General features: G+C 40.0%; 1 protein-coding gene across 4 annotated transcripts in view; it reads right to left on the reverse strand.

Annotated features, from left to right (window-relative positions):
- cdk14 (cyclin dependent kinase 14) overlaps positions 1-19,398 on the reverse strand; it is a 158,189-nt gene that overhangs the window by 56,596 nt on the left and 82,195 nt on the right. For all 4 annotated transcript variants that reach the window (XM_014473923.2, XM_005812599.2, XM_023330709.1 and 1 more), the window contains 2 exons: positions 14,550-14,643; positions 968-1,031 (listed from right to left, as the gene is read on the reverse strand). In XM_014473923.2, the coding sequence (XP_014329409.2) occupies positions 968-1,031; positions 14,550-14,643 (158 nt within the window). The remainder of the gene's footprint in view (positions 1-967; positions 1,032-14,549; positions 14,644-19,398) is intronic.

The raw sequence follows: 19,398 nt of genomic DNA on the forward strand, positions 1-19,398 counted from the left end.
CGGTTTAACCTGGGATGTTACAGTCTGTTTACAGCGCTCATTTTACACAAGAAAAGTTGGTTGCTATGATTAATCAATTAAAAGACTGGTTGACTATTATTTCAATAATTGATTCTTCATGATTAAACTGATTAATTGTTTTAGCCCTAGACTAACACACACTGGCCTCAAATAGCCAGAAGGAAAGTTTATTTATTTATTTAATTGTCATTTATTTGTCCTTCAATGTATGCCACTTTCATTCCTGACTCCAATGTTCTTTAAAATGATATTTTTAACTTTTTTAAATGTCTTTGGGTTTCCAGAATAAGACGGTGAGATTGTCTTAAGAGGTGCCAGGCTGGAGATTACCCCCAAAGATGCCAGACAGAGTGAAAACAGTGTGGACAGCGCCCTCATTCATTGGTCCTTATCTCTTATATATCGATGGCACCATGAAGGGCCCAGCTTCCTGGAGGTGATCCTAGTAATGATCAACAGGTCTTTAGTAAGTTTGACAACTACCATAAAATATGTGCAGCTCTGAAGTGTGTTTACACATTGCCAGGGATGAATGACCTCATCAAAGTCTTCTTTTCTAAAACAAGGGAAAGTTTACAGCATCAGTTCCAAACTACTTAAAATCCAATGGAGAACATTCCAGACATTTTTGCAACTAAATATTCTAGAGTCTAATGTGAAGTCATCTGTCAGAAAGATGAAGATCGGCTTACATCGAATCTTCAATGTCGTCAACGTTGAGTGATAAAGGCCTGCTTCACTGCTCATCTGGATTAGATTAACTTTCTGTCTGGTTTCATCTAAAATGATGGATTGTATTTTGTTATGTTAAGTTTCTAAGTTTATTTAATGAAGGATAATTAGTGCTTTGTTTGAGATATAAACTGGAGTTTTAGAAGGACAGCTCCAGTTTACAGCCATGACCCATAACAGCTCCAGCACAGCTTCAAGAGAAGAAATGTCCCACCTGTTTTAAAGTGAGGCAGGGAGTTAACGCCAGGCCATGTTTCCTCAGACGGAGTTCCAAGAACCTGACAGAGACATGAACAGAGAAGAAGTCAGCACAAGAAAATAAAACATCTTCATCACTAAATACTTTCTAAGTGGTTTATATCCCTGAACTTGCTCACATTTTGTAATAAACTGCAGGAAAGTTATGCATAGAGTGGATGGAAAGGAAAATAATTAATGGTTTATACCGTTCTAACGTATCTCTGGCTGTTTGTACACAGACTCAGGTTTTGGATTTAATTCTATCCATTCAAAAACTGAAAATCACAGGTAAATGTTGTATGTGGCTTCTAAAGCCAGCTTGTTACACTGGATTTTATTTAAGAGTGTCAGAATAAAGGAAGTTAAATACAAATGAAAGACACACTTTTCATATTTTCATTTGAATTGGAAATTAAAATCCGTCAATCGTTTTCAGTCTTATTCACAATTACAAACTATTTTGTGTTGGTGAGTCATAAGTTTCAGTTAAGCACATTAAGTTTTGTGACAACATGTGAAAAAAGCTCTGACAGCAAGAGAATTCCTATAATATGTATTATGAAGAGTAAACATAAACATACTATATCTTTGCTTGTGAACTACAGTATCTATAACAGCTTTCATAAATCTCAGAGTGAAATTCTATGTTGCTGATAATATGTCATATGTACGTACAATGGATACAAAATGGGTTTTCTATCATAAAATGTATGTGGATGTTAATCCGTCTAATTTCAATGGTGGTAATCAATGACAAGATTTATAAAAACGTGTTGTATTGTTCGTAGAATAGTCCTGATTGCTGCAACTTTTATAGGCGACTCAGGCTGAGTTCTCACGCACACAGCCTGGGTTTATGATGAGAAAGCACAGAGCAGCGGACATGCCTTAGACATGATCCATCACAGCTTAGCAGCATAATAGTTTCCAGATTGCCTGCATGTCTCTGATCAGCAGCACACGCCACACAGCAGAGATTTAAGCAGCTTACTAAGAACACGACCTATGCAGAGATTGGATGAAAGTGTGTTTGTGGGAGCCATCTGTTTCAGGCGGGTGTGTAGGAACAGCTGAGAGACAAAAACAGGAGAAAAACCAAAAGAGGCAGTGTGAGATTTGTTCTATGCACAGAAAATATGGCTCTGCTTAGAGTCTGACCTGATTGGACTCATTTTCTTTTTTTCATTTCTCAATGTATTATACATTAAGGGGTCAAAAATATTTTCTCTGAAAAGACACAACAAAAGGCAATGGTTTGATGCAACCTAGACGGTTGATGCAATAATAAAATCACCCACCAGAGGGCAGTGTGAGCTCACAAAACACTTCCTAAAATATGGCCCAAGTCGTTTATGGTCAAAAGTGATTCAGGCAAAAAAAAAAAAAAAACTGTTGTTTGCCTTTTGGCAAAAAATAACTTGCACCATGTTTTAGGAAGGTGACAATATGAGATGAAGTCAGCATCGCCAAGAATAAAACTTTTAAGGAAGGTTTTTTTAAATTATTTTGTTTGTTTTATTTTGGGTTTTTTTAATGGAAAACACACTAAGATGATCTCAGGGGAGGAAAGAGTGAGTGAATAAAACATCTTGAGATGGATGGACGGATCTGTTAGACAGAATTGAAACAAGAAGCTTTGGATCCAACCCAGAACCTCAGCAGAGCTCTGGGTCTGTAAATGCAGGTCCACGGATGATGAGCCCAAAGTTGAAGCCCTAGCAGCATTATGTACTGTGTTCATTGAGCAAAGTTGAACTTGAACAAGTACAAAGGTTCTGCAAACAAATCAAGGACATTTTCAGAGTTTCAGAGTTGAAGAAGCTCCTGATTTGAGTCCACTGGTCACTCTGTTTCTGGGCAGACAGAGACAAAGTGACCATTCCATTCTGCCTGGAGCAAGAACATGCCCCGGTGAAAACATGTGCAGAGCCGGTTTGGATGATTTCAAGGATCATTTTACAGTTTTTAATTTGTTTAGCTTTTTTGTTATTTGTATAGGTAGATTTTCTGAAACAGATGAAACTGCTAGAGTGAGTTGGGGGTTCAGTGTGGCATGTGAGTGGATCTTTGGTTGACAGAGCTCAGCCTCTTCTGCATTATTGATGCAGCACTTTGGTGACCTTTAAAGTGATGGGAGGGTGGTAGTGGGTGGAGGGCATGGCGGTGAATGTTCAAGATTTTATAATGATGGAGACGAGGAGCAGCATCAACAGAGCTCAGGATCGGCTGAGTTACAGGGAGGAAAACAGACCTAAAGATCAGCCTTTTAACTGGCTCCCTTTCGGAGGAACCTGCACTGTGAATACTAGCTCAACTGAAACAAACACTGACAAATGTAACTTTATGTAACCTATACACTCACAATTACAAAGAGTATTCAAAGTTACATTTACAATTCCTATGATATGTTATAACCAACTCCTATGGAAGAGGATTAGGACCATCTGAAATATTAGAACATGTCAAAGAAAACAAGGTAGAACATATTTATAAATGGGAAAATAATATTTCTTAGCACTATACACTGGTTCCACTGGTGTTTTGAAAGTGACTTGTGTTTCTGGTTTAGGCAATCTTCTCTGTCTGCATCCTTGAAGGAAAGAAAATGTCAATGTTTCTCCAGGCCAGTGAGCTCCAGGCCAAGCACTTTCAGGATAAAGGATGTAATGAAAGCCAATGATCAGGGAGCCGGGAGGAATGTACTCATCCAGGAACATGAGCCAGCATCGGGACGGGGCATGTCGAGATGGAGATGGCTTGTTTTACTGAGGAATTCATGTGAGGTCACAGGGCATGACCCTGAGCTCTACACACACATTCTGCTGCACACATACCAGCCCTCCACTTCCATCACACACCCAGGATAGGTTATAGACCACCCAGCCAGGCGTGTCTGACCTTCACTCTGGGACCCCCAATTATATTTCTGTTGGCAGAGAGGGAATGAAGACGTTGGAGCGGTGCGGCTGGCGACTGCGCTGAAAGCAGGTCAGAAGGACAGCTGACAAACTGATAGGTGTGTGAGTGTGTGGACTGAATCTGGCTCATGGACTGCGTCCTGCCTCCAGTTTTATGACCACAGGATTCATTTCCCATAACACCGAATCAAAAATCATTCTTTATGAGAATGCTTGGAAAGGTTTGAAATTCCATCAAACTCTATTCCCAACAGCAGGAAGCGTTCCTTCACATGAAGATCATCACATTCTCATTCTCGGCATCCATTACAAGGCTAGTTGAATATGTAATGGTAATAAACAATATGTGTGTTTAACAGCCACATTAACCACAGGAAATGCATTCTTTGCCTTCATTATTCCGGTAGAACATGTGGGTTTGTTTGGTAATTTAATCATGGATGTTGGAGAGTCACCATCTATGACTCTGATGTGACGTTTTTAAATCAAATGATCTCCTCTGATAATTTGGATTGCTCATGTGCAATCATGTTGGCAGACAGAAGCTTCATGATGATCTAATGTGAAATCAATTGATCAGAAAATTCACTTTTATGCATTTATATAAATCATTTGATTTGTTGATTTGGTTAATCTAGAATTACTTATAAAATATTGTAAGATCAAAGCTTGAGCTACTGTAGTTGGATAACATGGACATCTCTCTATTTCAAAGGAGATATATTTTTATTTTATAAAAATTATTGATAATTTGATCATTATTTCCTCAGATTAGTGGCTGTTGTGTTTGTTTAGGTTAATATACTGATAACAGAAGTCTTGATTTTTATTTTTATTTTTTTAAGTTAACTTCTTCTTACTGTTTCTACCAAACAAAAAAAAGCTTTTAAAACAATTATATATATATATATATATATATATATATATATATATATATATATGTGTGTGTGTGTATATATATATATACTGCATATAAATATCTAAATCAGCAATTATTATGGAGGAGATTGTGATTGACCTGTTTAAGACCCAAAAATGAAACATTTAGCACTTGGACTGGACTCTGTCCCACCTGTACCACAAACATTGCTCTGAACTCTAACCACTGGCTCAGGAACAGCTTCCCTTTGATCCATAACAGCTTCCATGCCTCATGCTAACAGAAACTGGACCGCATCTCTACAAACAGACTTCACTGTTATCAGAACTGTTGTAGTTTTTTGTTAATATCACCAGATCTACTCACACTAAGCAGCAGTTCTGTTTCTGTAGATACTGAACGTTTTCTGGGTTTTTCCGGTTGGAATCGAACCTTCCTCAGATATCAGCTCTTTAATCCCAACATAAGCCGACCCTCTGAGCCTGGCCCAGCTGCATCCCACTCCACCTTATCCATATTCTCTAACACTAAGTCCTATAGCTGACACCATGTCTCAGCTTCTCTGGTCCAAAAGTAATCTCCAACTCTCTTATTGGGGTCACCCCTGGGGGGTCGTGGGTCAAACCAATCAGAACCACAGCCAACTGGATCAGCTGTATCCCACTGTGACTGGGTGGAGTGTGTTCTGTAAGCCCTAATGCAGGAGACACAAACACAGTGGCTGACTGTTGGTGAAATGATGCTACACACATACACACACGCCTACACACACTTCTCTGTGGACAGCTATGGGCGCCATGCAGTGCCTTTATGAGCTGTGATGAAGTCCTTCATGGCTTTTCTGAACTGCATCTTGTAGAAAATATTCTACCTGAAGTATGTTCTCTCTCTCCAAGAAGCAGCTCAGATATGGTTATGATTTATACTTTTTCATATTCCTTCACCACAACAGACTGGAACAAAGCTGAGCTGATCGATCTATATTTCTACCCTCATCTAGGGTCATGATCAAAAGAATGAGAACTGCTGATACAAGCAGCTGAAATCCGTTTTCTCTGGAGTGTCTGCCTCTCCCTTAGAGAAGGATCAGAAGCTTGATCATCTGGAGCGACTCAGAGTAAAGCCACTGGTCCTTCATGAGGAGAGAAGCTGACTGAGGTAACTCAGGCCTCTGGTTATGATGCCTCCTGGATGCATCCCTGGTCAGGTATTCTGGGCTAGTCTAGCACAAACCAGATCATCAGCTACTAAGAAACAATTGCTTCCTGGAGCCATGGATCTGATTTGCTATATCGCTGACGTTTGCTGTGTCATATGTAATGCGCCAGCTATGCTATGAAGCTAACCGGAAATTAAGTGCACTGCGAACAACCATCAGCCACTGTGAAGAGAGACATGCCGAACCAAATTACATGTTCGCCAGGAAAAACATGTCTTAGGCATTCTCCTTACTTCAACTTTACTTTCTCAATATTTAGAAGGTGGCCAACACAAGCAGAAAGGCATCATTCATTTCTTATTGCCAAGCTACAACAGGCAGACTACAATTCTAAATCCAAATCCTCAGTGACACAAATACAACAGTTTGATGTGAGCACTGTTTCCAGCCAAGCTGTTTACTGTGGGACACCAAATACACACCCATAAAAATTTACCTTTGTGCAGACATATCCAAGGTACATTTACTTTGAGATTGCATTAAGTCTGCCTTGAGAACAAGTGGACATCTGCGGGATGAAGTGTGTGTGTTTGAGGGTTGGTGTGACTGTAGTTGTTCTTCTCAACATCAGGCCAGAGTTGGCCCAGGCCCTTGTTCTACGCCTTGCTCCATCCAATGGGTATGGCCACTGTTGGCAAACAATTGCTTCCTGAAGGTGTAGATTCTGTTGACGTTTGAAATTTACCCGAAGGCTAACATCTGGCTGCAAGGTAAGCAATACGCCAGTTTGATAATACCATGGAAAGTATGGCCACAACATCTTTGCCAGCAGTCTTAAAGATTCTTCTTGGTCTGATTTTAACTGCTCAATATTAGGAAGCATGGCCAACAAGGACTGAATGACTTCCTTCACTTCTCCACTGTCATTACCAAAATTACAGGCAGATGCAATTCTAAAACAGAGCAGAAAATCTACATCAGTTGTTCACAACTAGTCCTTCTGTTCACTGATTGGTCCGGTTGAAACTGCACTGGAGAAATCCTAGTCAGAAAGTCCAGATGGAGGAGTGAAGGGAGATGAGAATTGAATGGAATAGCGTTGGAAGGCGATGGCCAGAATACCTCGACCTTAACGGGTCGCATGTTCCGAGATACTCTCCTTGCTGGCTGACTGAGCTTGATACCCCAAAACACCTGCAGATGACAGTTGCTTAAAAGGTTGAATTCAAACACAAATCAGTTTTAAAGCCTTACTTTCACAAGGCACTTAACAAATGTTATGGAGAATTGATATTTTAACATCTTATACTGTAGTTACTGAGAGTACAGGTTATATCTACTTCAGTCCAACAAAATATAATGTTTTCTATTATGGATTTTTAATGATCAAAACCATAACAGCACATATAATGATTGTAACCCTTATGTAGTGTGAATGAAGCTAGAGCTATTGGAATGCAGAGGCAGTGTTTACACATTAATCATGGCACAGAAATAATAATAAAACAACTAAAGCGTTTTATAAATAACTTGAAAACAACTTAATTGCAGTAATGCCTCACTTTTATTAATTACCTTAAGTGGAATATTATGATCACACACAGTCAAAATCTCACAGTAAATCGATGTTATGGACAAACGTGAGCTATCACGCCGTCCACGGCTGTCAGCGCTCATACTTCACCAGAATCTGTTTCATCTAATACAAGGAGGCATGTTATTGTCTTTGCAACACAAACACACACACACACCCCAACACCAACCACACACACTTCTCAACTTGACAGGTTATTTCCTGCAGATAGACCTGTCCATATTCATGTATACCTTCCACTGGGTGGACTCTTTAGTGTGCTGACAGCTGGTTAACCGACTCCAATCAGCCTGGCCTCATGCACCTATGCCTTAATTCACACAGACATGCGTGTTGTGTGGGGGCGTGGGCGTGTGTGTGAGAGGTAGAGGTATGGAGGGACACAAAGCCTTGATAACATCCATCCAAACACAGATTCTGCCATAAAGTGCAGCTATTCCATTACATACTGTAGGGTAGACAGAGACAGTGGGGATAAATAAAAAGATGCCTATATGTCATGCTTGATATGACGCACACATGTGGTCATGAATGAATACTGATCAGCTCAGAAAATGGCTCCGACTCAACACTGTCAAGGTTAGGGACCCTGCAGAGATTTGGGATTACAATGAAATAAGCATTTCTAAGGGAATACAGAAGCTATTTCTTCCTTTGTGTATCAGACTAAAGGAATCCTTTCAGGATTTATTAGTGGCCATTAAAACAGGTTTAATTGCTGTATGCAGCACTGGATGTTAGTGTAAATTCAGTTGACACTTTTATTTCACCAAGATCCTATTAAAAAGCTGAAAAACAAAATCAGCACATCTAAAATTCAGATGTCAAGCTAAAACTGCCAGACAGAGTTAATTAACCTGCAGCAACAGGAAGAAAGTGTAATGTTGGTGTAATTAACACATACAGCCAGAGAGTGAGAGGGGGGAAATGACTTTATCTGTAGGATCAGGACAAGACTGAAGAATCAGCAACAATTATAGCAAAAATATTAAATAATACTTTACAGTAATAATCTCTCTACTGGCTACCAGGATTACATTGACTTGCAAAGGTACTCACACACCTTCAACTTGTATTACAAGCACAAACCTTACCTTACTTTATTGCAAAGGTCATGTTCCAACACAAAAACGCACTGTGGCATTTTCCTTCAGTTGGTGATTATGCTGCTTTAGCTGGTCGGTCACATGAAGTTTGATGATATTTCACTTTTATGCACCTTTCAGTATTTCAAGGGACTATTCTTGCATGCCATTTCAAGTGTGTTTAGAAAAAGCATGGATATAACTCTAAACTCAGTCTCTAGCTGAATTTCCATCAGTGGTTTTTTTTATGGTCATTTTGAAGTTTCACATTGGAAAAGGTTCATGTAAATGGGAAGATTCAAAATATGGTAACTTCCTCTTTCTTAAAGGTTTTTTTTTTAATTAAACCAAGTGTCAAGACAATGTACAATACTGAAAGTGTCATGAAACGGTGTGATGAAGGTGGTGAGGCAAACGCTGTAGACCCAGGTTGAGATGATTGATGGTTGTTTTAATGATAAAGAAACGTCAAACAGTCCAAAACAAGTCCAAAAACACAGGCAGCACGACTGAGCGGAAGCCAGGGCTCAACGCCGGTAACAACTGATTTTACGACTGGACAACACGAAGGACTGAGCGCACATTAGACAAGGACCCGACAAAGACACAGACACACAGGTGACACTAAATACACAGGAGGGTAATCAGGGAATGAGAAACACCTGGGAGTAATCAAAGGGAGGACAGGACAACACGGAGACTCAGGGACACAGAAAACTCTAAATAAATACACAGAAAAACACAGAACATGACAGAAAGAATGAGAATTTTGACATTTAATTTTTTCCCTAAACATAAAGTAAATCACTGGCAGCCAGCTGCCTATTTAAACAAAGAACTACAAAATAAATAAATTAAATACAATTAAAACACACACACACACGTCCCCCCCCCCCCCCCCCCCCCCCCCACACACACACACACACGCCACCCCTGCACACACAAAGGGTCAAACAGTGGAGGGGTGGGGGGTGGATTTGTGGTGAAATAGTCAGTAGTAGGCAATAGTTTGCAAGCTCCACTTTCTGTTTATTACAGCCATACAGAACGTCAACCTCTGATGAAATTACAATTTGCCTTGTTGATTCGATTCCAGTAGATGGAAACACACTTAATTCCCATTTTCATTTTTATAAGTTAGCTGAAAATTTGCATGACAGCTGGATGGAAGCATAGCTTATGCCATGAAACACCTGCAGTGATAACTCACAAACACAAAGGTGAAGGTCAATTTAGCTTGAGGAAAACGCAAACACCACAGCACTATGACACACAGATGGAACTTTAAATTGCTCCATGTCCCTCATGGCCCATGGGACCCCTCCACTGAGCAGAGGCAAACACAACATCCCAAACCACTGAAGGTTTCGGCCACCTTTGACACTCCAGCTTCCTGTCCTGGGCGTCCGGAGCAATGTGCCGACTCAGCTCCTGGCAGCATGCCTCTTAAACTCTGATTGAAACTGACCTTTCCCTCCCTCTTATCAAACAACGTGGCCTTTCCAATGCCTCTGCCTGACAGCCTGGCAGTCGACACGCTGAGCTGCAGAGAGCAGTGGGAAGGATGGATGGAAATGCCAACATTAGGACAACTGTGATGGCTAAGCAGCTTTTTCAGGGCCGGAGACCTCGGCTCCATCTTCAGCTTAACACTTGAAGCAAAGATGGTGATTTAGAAGAGAAGGAAAAAAGAGCCTGTCAAGTCAGAGGAATATAATGATTTGATGTACATTAGAATAGAGTGGTAGAAGAAAGCAGCAGCAATATCAAAGAGCTTTACATTGATGTTTATTGGTTTTAGAAATACTCTTTAGTTTTCTTTTTTAGAGTTACAGACACTCGAGGTATCAGTAACATTTTCTAGACCTATTTTTCTTTATTTTCTGTTGGAAACTAAATGCTTTTTGTTATACCACTTTCCACAAACATCAACTTCCAATAGAGGAAAATGGATCCATTCTTATATTTTTATTGCAAATGTTTTGTTTTTCTTTATTTTAAAACCTAAAATCAGAAGATTTTACCTGACCTTTTGAAAAAAAGGTCAGGTAACACTTTGGCTCTAATCAAGTCTTATTTAGCTGATGCTGAGGGGAAAAAAAGGCTCTTTAGATTGTAAAGTTTGCAGAGCCTAGAGAGCCCTAGGCTAGCCTGTAGGGGTCCCTTCCTGTGGCCCTTGAGGCTTCAGGGAGGCTCGCTGCTCTTGTTGAGAAATATGGCCACACTACTGTAATCAGGGCCTAGAGATGCTCCATCCTCCATGAAGTGGAAGCAGATGTGTTGGAGCCAGCTGACTGCTGTCTGTTCACTGAAGGACTCTTCTTAACTTCAGCCTCCACTCTGCCAGATTCAAGATCCTTATGTTCTGTGAATCAACAGACCGTTAGATTGTAAATGAGCCTCTACTTGTTTACAATCAGCATGTTGAACATTGGCAGACTTGCATGGTTCACCATCTTTTCCATCATTACAGGGTGGAGTTCCAGCCAGCCTTGGATGCCACCCATCAGTCAAGCCTCCAGTTCTCTAGTCCTCCACCTGCCAGCTGGCCATGACCCCTGATCCCTGGCCACCAACATCCAGCTTTGTCTGTGGCCTTTTGTTGCTCACTGGCTTCTACTGACCAATGTCAGGAAGCTTTACATAAGAGGTACTAAAACAGCTTTGGTGACTCATCAAAGAGATCTGTCTGTAAGATCAAGTAGGTTTGGTGACTAATTGTCAGCTCTTGAGACAAGTTTGTTTTAAAAGTCTAAATCTATACAGCAGCATCCTGTAGTTGGACCCAGAGACGTCTATGTTATCCTGGGATTAGGAAAAATCCTCCAGTTGAAGGCAAACAGCAGTTAGGAAGCCAGCAAGACAAAATCTTAAGAATGATCCTATAATTCTATACCTAGAAAATTCTATTGAAGGCCTTTTGGCTGCCATCTTAGCCATAAGCCTGGTGGTTAGATGGTTAAAACAGCAGCAGCTAAAAAGTGAGGAGACAAAGATTTTCTTCTGCTTTGACTCATTTAGTCTCTGCTAAAACAACAAACTTTAATGTCATGGATATTTATATATGTATATATATATATATATATATATATATATATATATATATATATATATATATATATATATATATATATATATATATATAAAAATTGCTTACAGTCTATCCATCCATCCATTCTTCCATCCATCCATTGTCTGTGGCTACAGAAGATGGATGGATATTTTTTAACATGCAACATTGCTTAATGTGTTTTCCTTGATGAAATAAATTGAAATTGAATTGAATTTTGGCCCCTCCTTATTTGTTGTAGTGAGATGTTTTCTGTCTGACATGCTGTTAGATTTACACCAACCTTTCCTGATAAGGTTCTCCACTGTTGAGGTTCTCTGGAGTCTCAAACCATTAGAAATGACTCTACAACACTTTCCAGACTAATACAAGTCAGTGACTTTTTCTGGTCCTTAAGTGGACTTCATATTGTTGGAGACATTCCTATTAAATGTCTTATTGATTCAACAACCCTGGCAGCATTAAGTCCTTGAAGTGGTTAGGGAAATTACATTGAGCTTTGGAAAAAAGACGGTTAATCAAACTTAATAAATGATTCACTATGCATGTGATTACGTTTTCACATAGAGCCAGGTTTGTTTGGATAGTGTTTTTCCCTTATTACAGTAAATGAAATCATCATTTGAAAGCATTGCTCTGTGTTTACTCTGATATCAGTCTGATGGTTTGAGAATCGGCCTTCAGCTTCTTTGCATGACAAACCTTAAAAACTGCTGAAACACTGAGTTACTTTAAATAAAGACTAAAAAGCTACTGGTTCTTTATTATTATTATTATTATTATTATTATTATTATTATTATTATTATTATTATTATTATTATTTAAAGCCCTTTGAACTGCTATGTTGCTGAAATTTATTATACAAATAAACTGAATAGGTTGAAAAATGTAACAGAGATAAAAAGGGAAAAATATGAGAATATGAGAAAGGGGATGAATATTTCTCCACACCAGTGCAGCAGGAAATGACCGTTTGTTTGGTTTGAGCCAGTTGTCTTTCAGCTGCCTCCTCCACTCCCCACTCCTCCATGCCCTCTGCCAGTGCCAAAAATGAAAAACCAAAGTAGAGAGCGGTGTGCAGCTGAGCCTCATCAGTCTGGCCAGCAACCATCCCCTCCCATCTCAGAGGGTCTTTGTGTCTAAGAGCCTGGTCGAACCGGGGGTTGGGGGTGTCTAAGGCCCCCTTTCCTCCCTCTGGCATAAAAAACAATCAATAAGAAGCATTTTTCTCCATCTCCCTCTGCCACCAGCTTTGGGAGAGACCCTGTCTTCCTTCACCTTCACCCCAGAGCCAACCAGTCTTCCATGCCTGTCTGTAGCCTTCAGCCCAGAGGCCAAACTGCAGCCAGCAGACTCTGTCTTGGCTCTAGACAATCTCCCTTGTTGAACCCATTTCATACTCTCATCTCTGTAATTTTTGACATTAATTATTCAGGCCCTTCCAGCCAACAGACATAAATCCATTATGTCTGCCGCAATTAAGAGGCTCGGGGTGAAATTAGAAGGGAGGATGGCAGATCTGCATGTTAAAAGGATTTATGAGAGCCCATGTCACTTTAAATATTCATACTATCTATCTTATGCAGAGAAAGACACAAGTTTTCTGTAAAGGCACATAAAGGTATGTATCTATTGTTTATGATATAAGTCCTGTATCAGTGTTCAGGCCGGTAAGGTCACTATTCTGGTTCCAGACTTTAATTTATTGCTGGTCTTGTGTTCACAGGAATGTGTTGCTCCTACCAGTGACACTATGAACTCCTTACCACTGGAGGCGCTAGACGAAAACAAGCTGGAGAAGCACAGATACACACACACAATATTTGGATGGAGGAAAACACAGATCTGTAGCTACTAGAACTCAAGATTTAAAAATTGCTGTTAGTAAACTTGACTGAGCAAAGAAGAGAGGGTAAAAATAGCAGTTAAGATGTGCAGTGATGGTAGAGACTAAACAAACCAGCGGCTCTAGAAATTGTTACCTCAGTGGGATCAACACAAATGCATGCTACAGTTTACTAAGAAATATCTGAAAAACATCACATTCTTCTTCTACTTTGTGTTGCTATATGACAAAGTCTTCACTGTCCTAAACAACAAGCTGTTTGTCTCTAGTTACCATGTGAACATCTGTTGTCCAAAACTCACAAGAACTATTCATGTTTAGTAGTCAGCAGCTTTACAGTAAAATACAGGTGAACTTGATGATGAAGTTATTTGTCAAAGGTGAGGACTCATCTAATCACAAGAGGCTTCATATATGTGGGACTGCTAGCTGAAGCCACTTCCAGGACTCCTCATGCTGTGGTGAGTCCAGATAGAGCATATACCTTTTCAGTGTCTCTGTAAGTTCCATGGCAGTGGCACCAGCCTGCCATACAAAGGGCTCTCTCTCTCTGGGTTGTAATTTGTAGAAATTCAGCCTAGTTCACATGATGAATGCTGATGTCAATTCAACATTTGGAAGTGAATGTCTTCAATCACTTCCTCAGACTACAATTCTAAACCAGTGCAGAAAATCAATGTCACCATTCACAACTTCTATTTCAGTTTACTAATTGGCCCTGTATTAGTTCTACCGGTGAAATCGAGTTCAATGGAACATTTAAGGGAGATGAAAATCGCATGGAATTCTGTATGTAAAAGCCACATATCTTCATGTAGTAAACAGAAAGGCAGGTGTAAGGATAAATTGTCATAAAGCTGCTTGAAATAAATGAAGAGTCTGTATGAGATGTAGTGACAGGAGGCTGACCGAGGTTTTTCCAGTGGTTGAACAGAAGCATTGTGACATACAATATGATGTTCATTAGGAACGTCTTATCAGTTCATCAACATCAGAAACTCACCAGGAATATCCTCTCCAGCTGGTCCTGGATGTCCTTCATTCCAGGAAAGGCAGCCACTCCCTGAATCATCTCGATGAAAATGCAGCCCACCCCCCTGAAACAGAGCAGGACTAGATCAGTGGAGCTCCGCTGAAGCCTTTACATTGTTCAACATAAACCTGGGCTCTTCGTTTCCTTAAAGCGCATTAAGTTTACATGATTTTAACTCCAACAGCCAGACAGAGGGGTGCTGATTTTCCTTCTCTATAACCTTTTGGTTGGAAATCCTGAGAAATCAAGCCAAGTGGAAGGAAGAAAGAACGACTCACTGTCTGCAGTCAGAGCTCATTTATCAAAGCGCTGTGGGTTTTTCTGACAGATTCACTTTCTGCATCAGTGAACAGCAGCCATCAGAGCAAAGAGACAGGAATATTACCAGTATTTCTTCCCTTCAAACTTTTCATTCAGACTGTTGAATGGAAGCAGACGGCTTCATCTCCATGCAGCTCTGACCCCCAGCATCCACTATTTCCGCTGGCTCAGGTGGAGAGAGGTCAGCTCAAGGACAAGGGCTTTTTTTCAGGCTCTGCCTTGTTCTATTATAAGGTTTTTGGGGCCATTATGAAGCATTATGGTTAAAACTGAAATGTTGTTTAGTAAATATGTCGACTACTGTGACGTGTTCTGATTGGTATCAATGACTGGAGTCAAGTCTCTTTTTGTTTTTTTCTCTTTCTGCAGGTTTAGAGGCAGACTTCCAGAGTGTTGATTTCTCTTATTTTTCTTGCTTTCTTTTCCATCTCTGTGTCCATTACTTTTGCAATAAGTCCTAACGTAATGAGCTTATTTACTGTAGCCCAAATCAATTTGTAATTGCTTTGGGCTTATTTCATAGCAAAAGCTGTAGCACTCCACTTGAAAAAGTCAATCTGTTTAGCCTCACCTTGACACACAACAATTGTGAGAGTCACCCTGCCAGACAGAATACGCTAGGAAAAAATAAAGTAAAGAAAAAGTCTTCTTTATCAAATGAGCATCCTCAGAAGATTAGGTGCAGTAAATCCGGGGCTATTTGTTCACAGAGAGCTGATCCTGCCTGAAGTCTGTCAGAGTGATGTTGATCTCCACAGCAGAGTGAAGGGATTCAATCTGCTTAATTTCAGTCATTTAATCATGTTTTAAGCAAGACATGGATAACTTCACGTACAGTAAGATCAGACTTTTCCATCCAATCATCATGGATGTGACTACCAGGTGGATTTTAGGCTTTTAAAGAATTATTTGAATTTAATAAGTGCTTTTGGAAACCACATGCTCTTTGGAGTCATGGATCATCATTATTCTGGATGAATATTCTAACAGTAATTCTAGGCATAGTTGGTGAAGTCCATTAAAGATATTACATGTGTCTCTTTTCCTCTACCTCTTCTCCTTACAGGGTCACAGAGGAGATGGTGACCAAAGATGGGAGATGGGCTACACCTGGACCGGTCTATCAAATGACACCTGGAACCTTCTGCCCTCCATTATGAAAAGATTTAGGCAAATGTACAGCTAAGCTCAAAAGCGTTTATACCCTGATTTTTATTCAATCAGGAAGTTTTTTCTTCCTGGTAGAGGGTGAAAAAGACCTCTCTGAAAATAGTATATAACACAACAGATCTCTTTTAAAGCATCTGTTTTTGTTTAGATTTTAAGATTAAATGGCATGTAAAACATGATTTACACCCTTTCTAATAACAAATGGGAAAATATTTATTGGCATTGTAGCAATCAGATCCTTGATATAATTGTTGAGCAGCTTTTTTCACGGCTCTGATATTTTGGTGATTTATCTTCAATGATGAGCTCCAAGCCTTTCAGGTTAGAAGGCCTCTTTGACATCAACCTAATCTTCAACCTTTAGCTCCTTCCACAGGTTCTCTATCAAATTCAAGTCAGGATGTTAGTATTACCTCCAGTCAGGATAAACATGATGGTTAAATAAAACAGTACTAAATATGCCAGGAGTGTTAATAATTTTGGGCTTGTGTATGGTTATGACTCCGTGTCACTTAAAAATCTGCAATAAATTCAAATTTGGAGACCCAAATCTTGTGTATAAAATACATTGTACTTATGGGTTGCATTATTATTGCATCTTACAAAACCAGTGATTAAAAATATCCTTAAAAATTAAAGTTAGTTTTTAAGGATTATGGATATGATGAGTTTCATACCACAACTTTGAGACAGAATCTTGCTAAACACAGAGTTTCCTTCACAGAAGAAACTCTGTGAAGGTGTTTTACAGCAATAAACCTGTGATTCTGTCAGACCAGACACAAGCGTTAGTCTTTAGCTTAAAGATACTTAATGTGATGATCTTACAGCACACTGTACAGAAACAATGTTGGAAATAACTGAGGTAGATTATTTTTTATTATTATTCTTGCCGTTCACTTATTTACCAAAACTCGGAGATGTCCTCTGGTGCAAACCTGAGCCTTTAAATGTGCTCAACACATTCCAGGTCAAAGTGTTGACTCTGACTGGAAGTGAAATTTGCAGCTCAGTGAAGTGCTGATGAAGGCAAAAATAGAACAGTTCCTCAATCCTCCTCCTCCATCACATTTGTCTTCCTCACAGCCTGTAACCCTGCAGTCGAAAAGATGGATGCTTCTCACCACAGGAAGACAGATCTGTGTAACCTTTAGCAGTCCTGCAAAGGATGCTTCCTCATGGCAGCTGCTTTCTGAAGTGGCAGAACAGGGTGAGTGGAAGCGTGTCACAGGGTGATTCTGGGCGGACCGGAACGACACCCTGTGGAATCGGCCCATCCCTGAAGGAGACAAGGAGTCACTGCCCACCCAGTCCTACAGCTCTGCTCTGTAATGAGGAAGCATTCACTGAAGCCGGGTCTGCAGGGATTTCCCTCTGTCCTCACAAACTGTCACCAACGCTTCAGTAACCCAGACCAGGTTCACACCAGTGCAAATCATTTTCTGTGGTAGTTTAACTCTCAGATATGTTTTTTTTTTCATTCTTAAACTTTTCATAAAAGACTCCTACTAAAATCCTGGTTTAGTGTTGAAGCATCTGGGGAACTTTGAGATGACTTTGTAGAGGAAGTTTTTCCTTTTTACTTGAAGATAATTCACAGGGAAGACCAAAAAACATCTCTTCATTTACTTCCTTGTTGTTGTTGCAGCAGCTTGTAAAGACCTCAAGCTGGTGACAAACAGAACATCAGACCAAAGAACCAAACTGCCTACATTAGAAGGGCTCTGGGGCACAAATGATATTTACTTTTATTCAAGTAAAGAAAGCAAAACATCAACATAAAGACGGCCATTTTACCCATCATTCTGAAATCTAATCTATTTTTCCCTCTGGAGATGTGAGGGTCCGCCTGCAGCAAGAAAGCAGCTGAGACCCCCACATGACCGCCGGCTGTATTTCTGTCATTAAACAGCAAACAGTCGCCTCTCAGTAAGCCCTTTGCTAATCTTCAGCTGCTTCTCATGTCTGAAGTGCTTTGCCTGTTTGTAAGTGTTCTGCGGTGAGCTGTGTCCCTGCTTCCTTTAGGACCGAATGTAGAAATCTGCTGAAGAAAGCAATCAAGTTCAAACAGCAGAGAGCCACAAAGAAAGAGACAATATGAGACATTCTCTTTCATCGGTGTCCAGAAATTGATTATTTCCCTCCTGTCTTAATGCTTCAATGTGGGAAGAGCTTCTTTAAATTCAGGACATTTTAAGGCTTTTATATTAGATACATGAAGACTTTTAAGGACACGCAAACACCCTAGGATTCGACTGCATCTCATTCACATTGTAAGGCCATATTATCTTAAACTGCACCACAAATTCTCCTGTTAACCTCGACTCATGCTTGGAAAAAGTCTGCAGATCCCACATCTGATCTGGTGTGGTTATCCTCCTTCTAACTGCATTTCAGTCCAACTTTTGTCTTTCTTCTAAACTCTAAATGGTTTCCAGTATTAAACTGTAAAATATCGGCGTTGGTTATCAGACATGTTGTATGGGCCTCATCCAGCTGAGTCACTGTTAACTCAGATCAATGAAGGTTTTAGTGTCTGTGATGTGTGTGTGTGTGTTATTCTGAAGCTGCTGAAAAAACCCCATAGTGACGCTGAAGGATCTACAGGAAAGGCAAAGTCAGCTGAATCCAGTCTAATGCTTTGTGTACCGATGGCATCTCATCTTTTACTGAACTTTTGTTCAGGAAGTCTAAAGAACATCAGCAAAAACAATTCAATTCTCTCAGGTATTGTGAAGGAAAAAAAACCTCTAGTTCCTGTTAAAGTCCTGGCTGAAAAACTGCTCAGCTTCATTTAAACTCTTAGCTTCCCAACGGGGAAAATGTATAAAACATGATGAATTTATCTTCAATCCAAAATAATTTAGGCAAACTGAAGATAGGTTGAAACAAAGGGCTGCTATGAGTTCTGTTGATGTACAGGTGTAACTGAGCAAACATTAACAATATAGGCAGTCAAGGAAAAACAAAAAGACATGCTACAAAAAATATGCAAAAAAATAAACCAAAAAGAAAAAAAAAATCTTTGCTGAAGCAATTACCTCCAGGCATAGAGTCTGCGCACATGTAGAAACAAAGAATCTGATCTGAGCTGCAGTCACAGCTCTGCTCTGCAGAACTCTGTCTCCTGTTTGTTCTGGCAGGACGGTCCACTCCTGTCCCCCAGTGCTTTGTGAGGCAGGCCAAGGGACTTTTATGTACTTTATGTATTGTTGTGGGAACTCATATGATCGGTATTTGGGTCCAATGAAAACTACCATATACGAGAGCCAGGATCATAATTTACACATAATAACAATGCCAGATATGAACAGCTTGGATCACTTAG

The sequence above is a fragment of the Xiphophorus maculatus genome, chromosome 3, assembly GCF_002775205.1.
Source record: "Xiphophorus maculatus strain JP 163 A chromosome 3, X_maculatus-5.0-male, whole genome shotgun sequence".
Taxonomy (NCBI): Eukaryota; Metazoa; Chordata; class Actinopteri; order Cyprinodontiformes; family Poeciliidae; genus Xiphophorus; species Xiphophorus maculatus.